The sequence below is a fragment of the Mesoplodon bidens genome (assembly GCF_964165515.1).
Source record: "Mesoplodon bidens genome assembly, chromosome: 4".
NCBI lineage: Eukaryota > Metazoa > Chordata > Mammalia > Artiodactyla > Ziphiidae > Mesoplodon > Mesoplodon bidens.
In genome coordinates this window covers 63,227,799-63,243,638 of record NC_138160.1, presented here as the reverse complement: position 1 = coordinate 63,243,638, position 15,840 = coordinate 63,227,799, and the positions used below count along the sequence as shown (strand labels likewise).

The window sequence follows — 15,840 nt, the reverse complement described above, 5'->3', positions numbered from 1 at the left end:
CTTTTTGATTCTTAGTGAGAAATTTTATAAATCACAGTGATGTTTTGGGGATCCTTCCTGAAGTTTTCTCTTACCCTGTGATTCGGTCTTTGGAGAAATCTACCCTGACTCCCAGCCCCTTTAATATAACTTAACAAAAAGAGCTCAGGCTCTATGCGGTGACATTTATACCCTTTCTTGGATATATTTTCTTGTCAAGTAAATATAACATATAAAGGAAAAACTTACTCATGTTGACAAAAATGTATATACTGTTAAATTTTTTTAAATCTGTTGCTTTTCTACACACTAACAAGAAAGAGAAATTAAGGAAACAGTCCCATTTACCATTACATCAAAAAGGATAAAATACCTGGGAATAAACCTATCTAAGGAGATAAAAGACCTGTACTTGGAAAACTATAAGACACTGATGAAAGAAATTGAAGATGACACAAACAAATGGAAAGATATACCATGTTCTTAGATTGAAAGAATTACTATTGTTAAAATGACCATACTACCCAAGGCAATCTACAGATTCAATGCAATCCTTATCAAAATACCAATGGCATTTATTACAGAACTAGAACAAGTAATTTCAGAATTTGTATGAAAACACAAAAGACCGCAAATAGCCAAAACAATCTTGGGAAAGAACAGAGCTGGAGGAATCATGTTCCTTGACTTCAGACAATACTACAAAGCTACAGTAATCAAAACAGTATAGTTCTGTCACAAAAACAGACACATAGATCAATGAACACAATAGAGAACCCAGAAATAAACCCACACACTTATGGTTAATTAATCTATGACAGAAGAGGCAAGAATATACAGTGGAGAAAAGACAGTCTCTTCAGTAAGTGGTTCTGGGAAAACTAGACAGCTACGTGTAAAACAATGCAATTAGAACCTTCTCTAACACCATATACAAAAATAAACTCAAATGGATTAAAGACCTAAATGTAAAACCAGATACTATAAAACTCCTAGAGGAAAACACAGAACACTATTTGACAAAAATCACAGCAATATTTGTTTGGATCCATCTCCTAAAGCAAAGGAAACAAAAGCAAAAATAAACAAATTGGACCTAATTAAACTTAAAAGCTTTTTCACAGCAAAGGAAACCACCAACAAAATGAAAAGACAACCCGCTGAACGGGAGAAGATATTTGCAAATGATATGATCGATAAGGGGTTAATATCCAACATATATAAACAGCTCATACAGCTCAGCATCAAAAAAGCAAATAATTTGTTTGGAAAATGCGCAGACCTGAATAGACATTTTTCCAAATAGGAAATGCAGATGGCCAGAAAGCACATGAAAAGATACTCAACATTGCTAATCGTTAGGGGAATGCAAATCAAAACCACAATGAGATATTACCTCACACCTGTTAGAATGGCTGTCATCAAAAAACACACAAATAACAAATGTTGGTGAGGATGTGGAGAAAAGGGAATCCTTGTACACTGTTGGTGGGAGTGTAGATTGGTGCAGCCACTGTGGAAAACAGTATGGAGCTTTCTCAAAAAACTAGAACTACCATATTCAGAAAGATATATGCATCCCAATGTTCATAGCAACGTTATTTACAATTGCCAGGCTATGGAAGCAACCTAATTGTTAATCAACAGATGAGAGATAGCCTCATCCACCAGAGGGCAGACAGCAGAAACAAGAACTACAATCCTGCAGCCTGTGGAACAAAAACCACATTCACAGAAAGAGAGACAAGATGAAAAGGCAGAGGGCTATGCACCAGATGAAGGAACAAAATAAAACCCCAGAAAAACAGCTAAATGAAGTGGAGATAGGCAACCTTCCAGAAAAAGAATTCAGAATAATGATAGTGAAGATGATCCAGGACCTCGGAAAAAGAATGGAGGCAGAGATCGAGAAGATGCAAGAAATATTTAACAAAGACTTAGAAGAATTAAAGAACAATCAACAGATGAATGGATAAACAAGATGTGATATATATATATATATATATATATATATATATATGTAAAATATAGGGTTGGCCAAAAAGTTCATTTGGATTTTTCCGTAAAATCTTACAAAAAGCCATAAAAAAGAATAAAAATTTTGCCATTTGCAACAATGTGGATGGACTTGGAGGGCACTATGCTAAGTGAAATAAGTCAGACAGAGAAAGACAAATACTGTAAGATACCCCTTATATGTGGAATCTAAAAAATACAACAAACTAGTGAATAAAACAAAAAAGAAGCAGCCTCACAGATACAAACTGGTGGTTTCCAATGGGGAGAGAGAAGGGGGGATGGGCAGTATAGGGGTGGGGGAGGTGAGAAAGGGTTGTTATGAGATTATCTGAAATCATCTGTGTGAAACTTTTGAAAATTGTAAAGCACTATAGAATTTAAAGAATCTTGCATTCAATAAAATTTTTTTAATTAAAAAAATTTAGGGCTTCCCTGGTGGCGCAGTGGTTGAGGGTCCGCCTGCCGATGCAGGGGACACGGGTTTGTGCCCCGGTCTGGGAGGATCCCACATGCCGCGGAGCGGCTGGGCCCGTGGGCCATGGCTGCTGAGCCTGCGCGTCCGGAGCCTGTGCTCTGCAAGGGGAGAGGCCACAGCAGTGAGAGGCCCGCCTACCGCAAAAAAAAAAAAAAAAAAAAAAAAATTTAAAGAATCCTGCTTAGTCATGAAGTGATGAAATTGATTAGATAGAACACTAGTACTGCTTAGATTTGCCTCTGGTCTATGTTAAGAATTTTATGTAGTTCTCCTTCCTTTACCAAGTGCATTTGCCAGTATCCTTCTGTTTAAAAATTACAACTATGTGGAACCAATTTTAAATGCTGAATTCTGTACATGTTTTTATATTCCTTAAACTGATATATATCTAAGCTGATTTTAGGACTATTTATATATTTTTTTGATGGGACTATATTTTAAGAGACCTTTTTTATTATTTTGTGCTAACCTATATAATATTTAAAGAAGGCTATTTGAGCAAATATTTACCAGTTTATTACTTGTCATAGTATTTAGGTAAAAACATGATGCCCATATTTTGAGAAGTTTTTTTTAAAATAATGGATTTCTCAGGCTTCCCTGGTGGCGCAGTGGTTGAGAGTCTGCCTGCCGATGCAGGGGACACAGGTTCGTGCCCCGGTCCGGGAAGATCCCACATGCCGTGGAGCGGCTGGGCCCGTGAGCCATGGCCGCTGAGCCTGTGCGTCCGGAGCCTGTGCTCCGCAACAGGAGAGGCCACAACAGTGAGAGGCCCACATACTATAAAATAAATAAATAAATAAAATAATGGATTTCTCAATAATTATATGTCATTCCCCAAAATTCATTTTTCCTGTGTCACAGTTACTTAGAGTTAATCCAAAGAGAAAGTAATTGGTGTAAATAGTGTCTGGATGGCATTGACCATTATTAGTTGGTACCAGAAATGATTCCTTAAATCTAAGCAGCACAATAATAATAAGACAAAAATTTAATACATAGCTATATATAAGCTATTGAGTATTTCTGTTATTTATGGTACATTTTGTTATTCTCTTTGCTTGTCTTGTATAATTTTATGAATAAAATCCATTTAAATTTACTGTTAAACATCCCATCTGGGTTTTTTTGTTGTTGTTCTTTGGTTTTCTTCCGGCTGCATAGGGTCTTTGTTGCTGTGTGTGAGCTTTCTCTAGTTGTGGCGAGCAGGGGCTACTCTGTGTTGTGGTGCGCGGGCTTCTCATTGCGGTGGCTTCTCTTGTTGAGGAGCACGGGCTCTAGGTGCGCGGGCTTCAGTAGTTGCATCATGCGGGCTCTAGGGCGCGAAGGCTTCAGTAGTTGTGGCACACGGGCTTAGTTGCTCTGCAGCATGTGGGATCTTCCTGGACCAGGGATCGAACCTGTGTCCCCTACATTGGCAGGCAGATTCTTAATCACTGAGCCACCAGGGAAGTCCCTCCATGTTGTACATCTAACCTCTGCCATGGTTTTGTCTAGTGACCTGTAAGATACAAGTGCAGTGAACAGAGATTTCATTTTAAAATGTGAAACATTTAAATTGGAAAGACTTTGACTTTCTTTTCCCAGCCTTTCTGAGATGCAACATGACTAACCTTTCCCTTTTAGAGCAGCATAAAGGATGTGTGCTGGTAAAATGAAGTGTGCCCTGATGAGGCAGGTATGAAAAGCTAAGTCCTTCGCTTTTCCAGTGGTGGTGACATAAGTGTTTAAGTGTTTTATCTGATGGTAACTTGATGACACAACAGGCAAGTTGTGTCATGGCCTGTGCAAAGCATGAAGCTCCCAGCTGTCAGTGGATGGAGTAAGAGGAAAACATGGGAAGTTAGAGGTTGGTTGTGGATGAAATATGTGCAGGAGATAGAGACAGAACAATCTTGCTATAGGCCATTGAAGAGAGTGGTCAGAGCACTCTCACTACAGTAGTTTTGTCATTTATTGTGTACTGTAAATCTCAAAACCTATTTATTATTTGCCAGTTATTGTTTTATTTTGTTATAAATCCAGCAGCAATAAATTCTTAAAACTTGAAGTGTACATTTAATGAAGAATGAAGAACTGAATTTTTGTGTATCATTATTTAACATGCACAAAATGTTCATCAACTTTTACCATCCACCATGAAAATCATAGTGATATAAATCTGCTAAAACAGGATCAGCATCTACTTAAAAAGTTGGGAGGTATTTTAGGAAGACTAAGCCTCAAGATGACAATTTAATGTATACAGGTGCCAAATATGTTTACATGTCTCTCTGTGAAACATGATCTCATATAGATCAAATAACTGTTTTTTAAAATTTAATTTTCATTTTTTTTAAGATGTTAGGGGTAGGAGTTTATTAATTTATTAATTTATTTTTGCTGTGTTGGGTCTTCGTTTCTGTGCGAGGGCTTCCTCTAGTTGTGGCAAGCGGGGACCACTCTTCATCGCGATGCGCGGGCCTCTCACTATCGCGGCCTCTCTTGTTGCGGAGCACAGGCTCCAGACGCGCAGGCTCAGTAGTTGTGGCTCACGGGCCTAGTTGCTACGTGGCATGTGGGATCTTCCCAGACCAGGGCTCGAATCCATTTCCCCTGCGTCGGCAGGCAGATTCTCAACCACTGCGCCACCAGGGAAGCCCTGTTCATTTTTTATTCTAAGTTTTCTTTTGCACATATGAGAAATGAAGCAATAATGGTTAATGTATTTCTCCATTAGCAGAAAAAGGACCTGAATGATGCTGGTTTTCAAATAGAAAAGCAATTAATTCCAATAATAGTTCGACCATGTTTACTCAAAGCTTTTGTACGTTTCTTCTGTCAGTGTAAATGGAATCAAAGTAAAGCTTTTGGAAGTTTATTCTGTCAAAATCACCGTAAATGCTGTTGTAAATTTAAAAGCCCCAACGTGGCTTTCACTGAACGGATGTTGTCATGGTAAAATCAACATTCTTATTAAATTAAGAAAACTATGGAACAGAAATATTTTGGGAATTGGTTGTGGTGCATGCATACTCACTCTGCTTATTCTACCAAGTGAAATAAAACTATAATGGTCAAAATTACTGATATTTGATATGTGTAGTTTAACTGAACTACAGGATTCTTGTGATGAAGCTAATATTGAAAAAGCATACTTAGGCATGACACCACACACTCTCATACGCAATTCTCTTTGCTGCATGTGACCAGTGGGATTTTAGAAATGTGATTTTATGAAAATCTGCTTTGTAAATTAGCCTGTGTTCTATATTGGCTTTTTTGCCCGGGGCGGGTGGGTGGAGGAGTAGATTAAGTGAAACTTTTGTGTATTGGTTAGATTTTGATTCAAAATCATTTGGAAATCTTTAAAGTGTTTATCAGGTAGAGCACCAAAAACCTTCAGCTTTTGAAAATTTTAGCAAATAACAATTCTTAGAAACAAATCTTGCAAACAGGAAGACATTGAAATGTATCCCTATAAAAACGAAGGAAGAACTGAACAAATTAAGTGGTAAGAGCTAAAAATTTATTTTAGAAGTTCTATCATTTGCAGTATCTCAACTATGGTGAAGACTTTTTTGATGGAACTCCTATTTTTGTGGTTAAGTTTATATTTTGTATTAGAATGAAATGAAATCGAGGAGGCAGTTGGTTTTGCATTATCTAAATTTGATGAAAATTTTTTTTACAGTATAGAGAATTATTTAAAAGTTTTATCTCATAAAGATAGTTTTATTGAATGGAGGTGGGAAAGTTAAATCTCTAAGCTTGAAATATTTACAGATTTTAACATAAAAGAAAGCATTGAGAATATCCTTGTATTCAACAGAATTTTCTCTGTGCTTATCAGATCATTCGTTCGATCTGTAAAGAAGACATTTTTTTTTCCATTAAAAATATCATGTTCGGGCTTCCCTGGTGGCGCAGTGGTTGAGAGTCCGCCTGCCGATGCAGGGGACATGGGTTCGTGCCCCGGTCCGGGAAGATCCCACATGCCGCGGAGCCATGGCCGCTGGGCCTGCGCGTCCGGAGCCTGTGCTCCGCAACGGGATAGGCCACAACAGTGAGAGGCCCGCGTACCACAAAAAAAAAAAAATTATGTTCTATAGAGAAGAGTAAGTTGCAAATGTCAACATTTTCATAATTGGTGATCATAAAATTCAGCTTTGAAGAAGATTGTAGGCAATTTTATTTTCTTTAATTTAAAAATAATAAGACCATATAAAAATATGTTCTTTAAATAAATACCAATGATTTGGTTTTAGAGATAGACAGAGCTAAGAAATTGATTAAAGTATATGAATAAATACGTATCTGAGTGAAAATTATTCTGCTTATGTTTTTAATGCATCATTGAACATGGATATGAGTTTATCTTTTAGAATTTTATTTTTGAAAATACATTTTTGGTAGAACTGTTTCATAACCTACCAATATAATAAAACAAGTTTTACAGTCAATAAATACATGTTATGGAAATTACATAATTTTAATTACTTAAAATTTTCTATCTCACTTTCAATAGTGTCTGTTAATATTTTGAAATAATTTAATTTCCTAAACATTAATTTCAGGGATCAGAAATAAAAGCAAGATGAATCAGTCCACTAACTCAAAAAATTATTTCAATGAATAGACTTATTTTCTTTTTCTGATTTATTTTAGTTCCGTATTCTAAATCTCAACACTCAAAAATAGACTTTAGAGTTAACCTAGTTAAAGATTCTCACTCTACATTTGAGGAAACTAACAGTTGGGTGTATTTTTCCCACGTTATCCCAGCAAGCTGATTATACAGTCCAGTGTACAACACTTCCTTTTGACCTGTATTACTCATTTGGTGACTATTTTGCTAATCGTCCTTAAAAATCAATCATAGAATTTTTCTTATCTGAGGTTGAACCAACATGGTCTAATGATTAGTGGATAGCAGTAGTTGGTAACCAAATTTAGAATAGCTCTATTAAGTTTTTTCACTTGTACTTTTTGTAGCTCTCCTTTAGTAAAACTAGGTTAATGGTTTTTAAATAGATTATTACTGAAGGAAGGTTGCTTTTTATCCAAATCAATTATCTTAACGAATTAATATTGTAAAAGCTTACCGCACCATTCCTGTACTTTGGCTTATTGTTATAGAACTATCTTTAGCTTTGCCTGACTTCATTGATTTTATTTTTTTAATCCACTTCTAATGTCTGTAAAATGTTCTAATGCAGATGTTTATTTTTTCCATGTATTATGAATCCTATTTATAGTTAGAATTGTATGTGTGTAACCTTCTAAATTAAAATTATGCTTTTTCAATAAAATAACTGGAGTTTAAAATACAAACCTATTTTGTTAACATTTCAATTTTGGTTTAATTATTATTAAAATTAGCTCAACGTATGTTAATGTAGTACATTCAGAAATTGACTTAGGAAATCTTATTATAGTGTAAAAGCTGCTATAATAAGTTGTTCCCTAACATAAATAAATAAATGACCAATATTACCAGAGGCTATAAGCAACATGGGGAAAAAAATGGAAGGAGTCTTTTATCCTAGTTTTTAGAGGGCATCAGCAGCTCGCTTTTATGAAAAAGTAACAGCTAAATGCACTGCAAATAATTTGCAGTAATCCAGTTCAGTGATTCATGTGTCTGCTTTAATGGGTCATAATTCAGGGTAAAGTAACTGAGTGCAGTCAGAGTGCAGACACTGCTTATGCCAGGGACAGTATCTCTTCATAAAACACACCTCAGGAGAAGCAGTTTGCCAGCCCCCTAATACTCTCTGATGTTTTGATGTCCTGCATATTTTTCCGATTAAGTTTTGAGTGCCATGTTTTTAGTTGTATTTCCACATTCATTATTCTCACGTAGACCCTTCAGCGGGTTTGCCATATATGATTATTTTTTTAATGATGCCTTTCTTTCCACTTCAGCAGTTTAATAATCTAGCACATGGCTGCTTCTCGGTACTCAGCATTCACCTCCCCAATACTGAAGAGGACATGTGCTTTGGCTTCAGAATTCCATTTGCAGCGTTAGAAATGCATATTCCCTATGGAACAACATTTGTTTGACATAACCATTCATTTTTATTACCTCTTTAAATATGTTTATCCAGAGTTATCAATAATCATAAATAACTGTTCTCATCTTGTTCTGTTTTTTTCCAACAGACAAAATTGCTTACCCAGTACATATTAAATCTCGGCAAGTATGATCAAAACTACGACATCAGAGACCGTACAAGATTTATTAGGCAGCTTATTGTTCCGAATAAGAAGAGTGGAGCTTTAAGTAAATATGCCAAAAAAATATTCCTGGCTCAAAAACCCGCACCACTGCTTGAGTCTCCTTTTAAAGGTACTATTATCAGAATATACCTGCAAAATATTTGTTGTCTAAAAAATTACGACATTATATCCCATTTCTAACATGTTTAAAATTTATCTCTTAGAAAATATAAGTGATTAGCATATGTAAATATATAAGAACAGTGTACTTTCTACTCATTCATCTGTTCTCCAACGCAAGCTTTATAGTGGTTCATGTTTTTATAGACCTTATTTACCTAAATAATTTCAATCTTCTGATTTTATTTTTATTCTAACCAGATGATTTGGCTGAACAATAGATAAAAGCTGTGTTGTTCTTGCAGACATTGACTTCATCTCTGTTTTAAATAGCTTTGTTTAATAAGGAGTATATAATTCACCTTAGCTTAGTTGTTATTAAATAAATATTCTGTGTACACTAACATAAGCTTTTCCAGGAAGAATTATTTCATAAAAATATCCCTTTATATTTGTTTGCTTTTTAAAGATGGAAGTTAACTTATTTTCCCCAGCATTTTAAAAGGAGTGTTTATTTTCTCAGTTTAACAAGTAGCCATTACAGTGGGAATCAACTGATTATATACTTTGGTTTTCATATTATTTCTTATTTAATGTTGTAAAGCGATAAAAAGCAGTTCCGTTTTGTAGGAAAACTATTAAAATTCTGGATGTGTTTGTGGCAAGACATGTATATGGATTGTTTAGCTGTGCTGTCATTCTTAATATTCACAGTAAAGTAATTTTTAGAGAAGCTACATATCAGAGCAACACCTCTAAACACACTGACTGATTAGCTTTTTTATTGACCATTATGGGGGAGATTATTGTAATCTATGGACTGAAATCAGTTTTTTGACCTATGAAGAGCTTCCTAGTTTATATTTATTCCTTGACATTTGAGGTAATATGCCAATTACCTTGAGCTCTGATTAGGATTGTTCTCTGTTATATACAGCTCATACTGTTTATTTTATATTTTCCTCTATTTTAATAGGTAGGGATCATTACCAGCTTGGCACTTTGTCTCATACTCTCAACACTAAAGCTACTGGGTACCTGGAATTATCTAATTGGCCAGAGGTGGCGCCTGACCCATCAGTTCGAAATGTAGAAGTAATAGAGTTGGTAAGTTGACCTTTCTGAAATTAATTTTGTCAAGCAGTGGGAGATTCTGGAATACCTATTGTTTTATATAAAAGCTTTTTTGGCGGATTGGAAATTGCTCTGGTATTTCTAATGTAATGTGTTAGACATATCTTGCTGCTATGGGAAATAAATATTGTAGTATTCCTATGTCATTGTACATGTACTGTTCCTTTTCTTCAAGGAAATAGAGAATGGAATTCCCTGCATCAATGCCACCCACATTTGTGGCATTGCATTTGCAGTTGTGTAGATTCAATTTCTAAGGTATTTAGTTTCATTGGGTTGAGCTTTTCCTACTTAGTTTAGAGATTCGTAAGCTTCCTGTTCATGTTTTCTAAATCATTTTTGCTGTCTCTTCCAGAAAAACCATACAAAGTGTTCTTCTCAATTTTCTGATGAACCTTTTTTATGTGAAGCCTAAACATAAATAGGAAACATCGTGTACCAAAAATGTCCTTACACAAGGTCACAATTAAAATGAATAATATGTTGCTTTCACATTAAAAAAAAAGCTTTCTATATAAATAACCTTTTCCTAGATCTTTAAAACATGTTGTCCACTAAAGTAAGAGAATTAGTGTTCTTTCCTAGTATTATCTCTTTCTTTCTTATATAAACAAGAGAAAGAGAGGGGTCTTCTGATTGTCTTTAGAGATTGATTATGTGAAATATATCTGATTCTTTTTTAAGTAGAATTAATAAATAAGAACAGTTAGGTATTACATCCTGGATGCTTTTCTGGTAGAACACATATTTTGAACTAGGATTCAGATAACCCATCTTTCTCACTAATTCCTATGAGAAAGTCAGTTAATCTTCGTGCCTAACTTTTCCATATACAATGGGAAAAAAAATATTACTTTAAATAGAAGAATCTCTGTAATAGGCATAGCTTTTTTTTTTTTGCCACACTGCGCAGCTTGCAAGATCTTAGTTCCCCAACCAGGGATCGAACCTGGGCCACAGCAATGAAAGCATCAAGTCCTAACCACTGGACTGCCAGGGAATTCCCCAGGCATGCCCATTTAATTTGATTCTTTTGAGAAATATGTTTCTCTTAACTACACAAACTTGTCTGGCTTTGGAGTGTGGCAAGAGCGATAATAGCTGATAAAGGCTCCATTTAGCAGACCCTGGAGTATACTCTGATAGTTTTATAAACATTATCTTGTTTAAACCTCATAATGATTATAAGAGATGGTTATTGTTATTCCGATTTTGCAGATGATGAAACCAAGGTTCAGAGAACTTAAGTAAATTGCCCAAGTTCCCTTAGCTAGTAAGTGATGGAATTGGGATTCCAACCCTTATCTGAGTCCATTGTTCATTCTCTTACTGCATTTTATTATGCAACATGAGGAGAGGAAGCTTGAGCTCGTTTGCAAATCTGTACTATCCTTAGTATTTAACACCACTGTTTTCATGCTGTGACAAATTATCTCTATTTAGAGATGATTTTTTTAATTATAAAACTTATTAAAAACAAGTTGCATACTCCTCCTTGCAACTAAGTTTGGTGATTTCCCCTCAAATCTACATACTACTCTTAAGTATTCTTCAAAAAAAGTGGCTTACTTGTGAAACTTTTGGTCAGGTGCCAGAATACAAAGAGCATGTTCTTTGTTATGATTCTTTCACAGAAATACTGTCTCTCCTAATTTCTTTTGTCTGTTTGTTGTTTTTATGGTTCTGTCCTTTTTCATTGTTGGGTACATAATGTTTTGGTCCAAGTCGAATCATCCTTTTATCCTACCCCCGCTTCTGCCCTATCCTTCCTCCTTGCTGCCCCAATCCACCAAAAAAAGTAAAATAAAAATAGTTTATCATCTCAGAAATTAATAACAATGCCATGCAATTTAATTTGGTCTCAGCAGTATCCTTATATTGGCTGATAGATTGGTTGGTTGGCTGGCTTCTATTTTCATGTGCTCTTCTAAGCATTAACTATCTCATAGGGACAGTACTTAAATAACCTATTTTCTTATATTCATTTCACCTGTCCAGTTCAACAGATACAAATTGATATTTTTCATTTTGCTGACTACATTGTGAAAATTAATAATTGGTAGCTTATTATGGAGGATAATTATAATTGATAGAACTTGGTTGGAAAAAACTGTCACTCTCCATTGATGCCATGCAGAAAACAGTTTCAGTCTGTTGGTCTCTGGACATACTGACTTAAAATTATACTATAGAGACTTAAGTAAATATAAAAATAATGCACATAGTTTTGTTATAAGATGCAGCTGCAACAATGCAGAAAGTACTGTTCACATAGTCTTTCATTCTACCTCACCCCTCTAAAGTCCCGTCAATGTATTTCATGCACGTAATACATGTGTTGTTGTAGTTTTACTATAAAGTGATCTTACAGGGTCACATCTTGTTACTATGAAATATAACTTAGTAAGAATAATGGCCTAGGCTTAGATAATCTGATATTTTAATCAAAACAACATGGGGCTTCCCTGGTGGCGCAGTGGTTGAAAGTCCTCCTGCCGATGCAGGGGACACAGGTTCGTGCCCTGGTCCGGGAAGATCCCACATGCCGCGGAGCGGCTGGGCCTGTGAGCCATGGCCGCTGAGCCTGTGCGTCCGGAGCCTGTGCTCCGCAACGGGAGAGGCCACAACAGTGAGACGCCCGCGTACCACACACACACACACAAAAACATGAAACCTAGTCCACTGACACTAGAAGTCACTTTGCATTGCATACTACCATTGCCAGGATATCAGATATGATATATATTTATGACACCAGTAAGTTTTCAAGATTCTTTATAATTTTTTTTTGCTTAGTTCTAGAAAATTCTTTTCTCCCCAGTTACATAAAAACTGTCTTTTGCGTAGCAAGAATATTTTGCTTTATAAACACATCTACTATCAGTTACTATCAGTATTTTTTCCTACATAGGAACTTTCAAATTAGCGCCTTGCTATTCTTTTCCTCTTCTCTTTTCCCTGTTATTTCTTTTGCTTAGAATGATACAATTATCATAGTCATAAAAGACCATAACAAAAAGTAAAATATTTTTACTGTTAGTCTTTACCCTTTAAAACCTAAAACTCCATGAATGTCCATGGCCATGTCAAAATAATATACCCCTTTGAGCATAGGAGCCTGATTTTCCTTATATGTTGACTCAGTCTTACCCTGAAAGCCATAGTCTAATTAAGTAATTTTTTTCCTATAAATTGACCTCACACACTTTTTACTAGCCTTCAGAAAAATATTACTTGTTTGGATTTAAGAAAAATACGAACTTCACTGTTCACTAAATATAGGAGAAATTTGTTTATAGAATACTATCTTTATTTGTAACTGGAGGACAGAGCATTTAAAATATACATAAAAAAAGAAAGGAATACTGCTGATCTTATGTTAGTGTCTTATTCAAATATATTTGAGTAATTTTTACTTATTTTTCTATTATTGTCCAGATAGTAGTTTTCCAAGTTACTGAAGCTTATCCTTTTAAGCAACATATCTTAAGCCCATAAGCCCTCTAGATCAGTGGTTTTCAAACCTAGCTGTACACTATAATCATACGGAGCTCTTTAAACAAAACAAACCTATGTCAGACCTGCACCAGACCAATTAAATCAGAATCTTAAGGAAGTGAATCCCAAGCATTAGCTTTTTTAGTATTAGTATTTTTATTGTTGGTATTAGTATTTTTAAAAATATTCTCAGGTGATTCTGACATATATCCAGTGCTGAGAACCCCTCTCGAATAAGAACCTCTCTCCTACTATAAATTTCTTTACAACAGAATGTTACTCTAGCAGGCTAGCACATAGTAGAAGCTCAAAAGTGTGATAAATAAATGAGTCTTAACCATTCTTGACCTTTTAAAAAAATATACATTTTCTTGCCCTTTAAAAGAGAGTGTATGAAGCATGATTTAATTTTTTCTTAATGAATCAGTCACACTTAAGAAAAAAATTTCTTTTACTTTAATACACTGTATTAAAGTTTTTAAGGTGCTATCACCCAACTAATGATTATTGTGCCAGACACATTTAAGATACATCAGTGTACAAAATATTCAAACATCTCTGCTCTCCAGAAGCTGACATTCTAGCAGGGATAGACTGACAGTTAAATATATAAATTGTATACAGTAGTATGTTAGAAAGTAATAAGTGCTGTAACCAAAAAAAAAGACTAGACCAAAGGAAGATCAGAAGTACCAGGCATGGGAGGTTGGAATTTTAAGTGGAGTGGTCCTCCCTGAGGTGGCATCTGTACAGAGAATTCAAGGAGGTGAGGGAATGAGCCATGCAAGTCATGTGGGGGAGGATATTGGCAGTAGGAACAGCTTTGGGGAAAGGCCTGAAGAGGGGAGCATGCCTGGGGTGTTTGAAGACACTGTAGGGAGTGGCTGGAGGGGAGTGGGCAGGAGGGAGAGCAGCCGCAGGAGGACCAAGAGGACCTCAGGCACGTAGGGCTGAGCAGAATGCTGTAAGAACTTCATTTTTTCCTGAGTGCATGGGAGGCCTTTTGCAGCATTTCAGACGAAGAGGGACTTGACTGGAGTTAATCAAATCATTCTAGCTGCTGTGTTGAGCCAACTTGGAATGGGGGATGGGAAGTGGGCATAGATACAACATAGCCGGTTAGAGTCTTTTGTAATCTGGGAGAGAGAGAGCTCTGACCAAGGTGGTGGTTATAGGCTTTCTTGATGCATTAGATGTTTAGGATAGAAGAGAAAGACAGAAGCCAAGATTCTGTCTTGATAGAACCCCAAGATAGCCCAGGGTTCAGGCTGTTGAGATGGTACGGGCTATTTATTGCCTACACTAAGTATTTTCTTTCTTTTTTTCTTTTACCTCAGTATCAAGCTGTGAACTTGAATTTCTTACTGCTGTTACTGTGTCTGCCTCTAATTGCCCTCATCTCTTCTAGACTATCTTACTTTAGTTTAAATCTTCTGTAGACCAACAAATACACAAGTGTTTAAAATCATATGTTAAAACAAGGTTGTTGATCTAACATAATAGGCTCTGAGTGAGAGTTTATGTTCCTCTGCTTAGGGGTAAAGGGGAACAAACCAGTGTCAGGATTCTCAGAGTTGCCTTCTCTATTGAGGCTTTAAACTTCCTTCTGGGTTCACAGAGTATTCTGAATGACTGAGTTTACCTGAAGACTGAATCCCTTAATGAGAATTCATTGATATTTACATTTTTACTTTTTTTTTTTAAATCAGGCAAAAGAATGGACCCCAGCAGGAAAAGCAAAGAAAGAGAATCCTGATAAGAAATTTTATTCTGAATCTGCGGAGGAGGAGGAGGACTCTTCTGAGAGCAGCAGTGACAGTGGTGGGGTTTTAATTCATTGAAAAACATTGTTCACTATAGCTTATATGCTGTGCTTCCTATAGACCAATAAGGCCTAGAACATAATATTCAACAAGCTGGTTTAAATGAAGTTTATACCATTACAGTAATTCCTTTCACTTACATATCACTGTTTTCAAAGTAATTTCTAACACCTTTTCATTTGACATTGCCTCTTGGACCCACAACTAATAAATGATAGAATTGAAACAGGAACGCATGCTTTTCTGAATTCTAACCCACACTGCCTGTGATATTCATTAGCATATTGAAAAATGTAATTTTATGTTTGATAAGCCTTTAGTGGGGCCTTTAAAAGTCACTTTTCTTTTGTATTGGGTTGGCCAAAAAGTTCATTCGGGTTTTTCTGTAAGATGTTATGGAAAAGCCCAAACGAACTTTATGGCCAACCCCCACTAAAATGTAAAGTTTATTTTTAACTTTGAGCAGTCTGTTCTTATCCATTTTTTACTCTTTTACTTCTACATGAAAGCTAAAATTTATAAATCTCTTGTGTATTATAAAGAAACAAAGAGCTAAAAAGATTGAGGGCAACCACATGCAATGAAAAA

At 35.7% G+C, this 15,840-nt stretch overlaps 1 protein-coding gene across 2 annotated transcripts in view; it reads left to right on the top strand.

The window, feature by feature from the left end:
- The window catches only part of AP3B1 (adaptor related protein complex 3 subunit beta 1), a 267,388-nt gene that overhangs the window by 153,222 nt on the left and 98,326 nt on the right, over nt 1-15,840 (top strand). For both annotated transcript variants that reach the window (XM_081231538.1, XM_081231537.1), the window contains 3 exons: nt 8,621-8,807; nt 9,774-9,904; nt 15,139-15,250. In XM_081231538.1, coding sequence (XP_081087664.1) covers nt 8,621-8,807; nt 9,774-9,904; nt 15,139-15,250 — 430 coding nt within the window. The remainder of the gene's footprint in view (nt 1-8,620; nt 8,808-9,773; nt 9,905-15,138; nt 15,251-15,840) is intronic.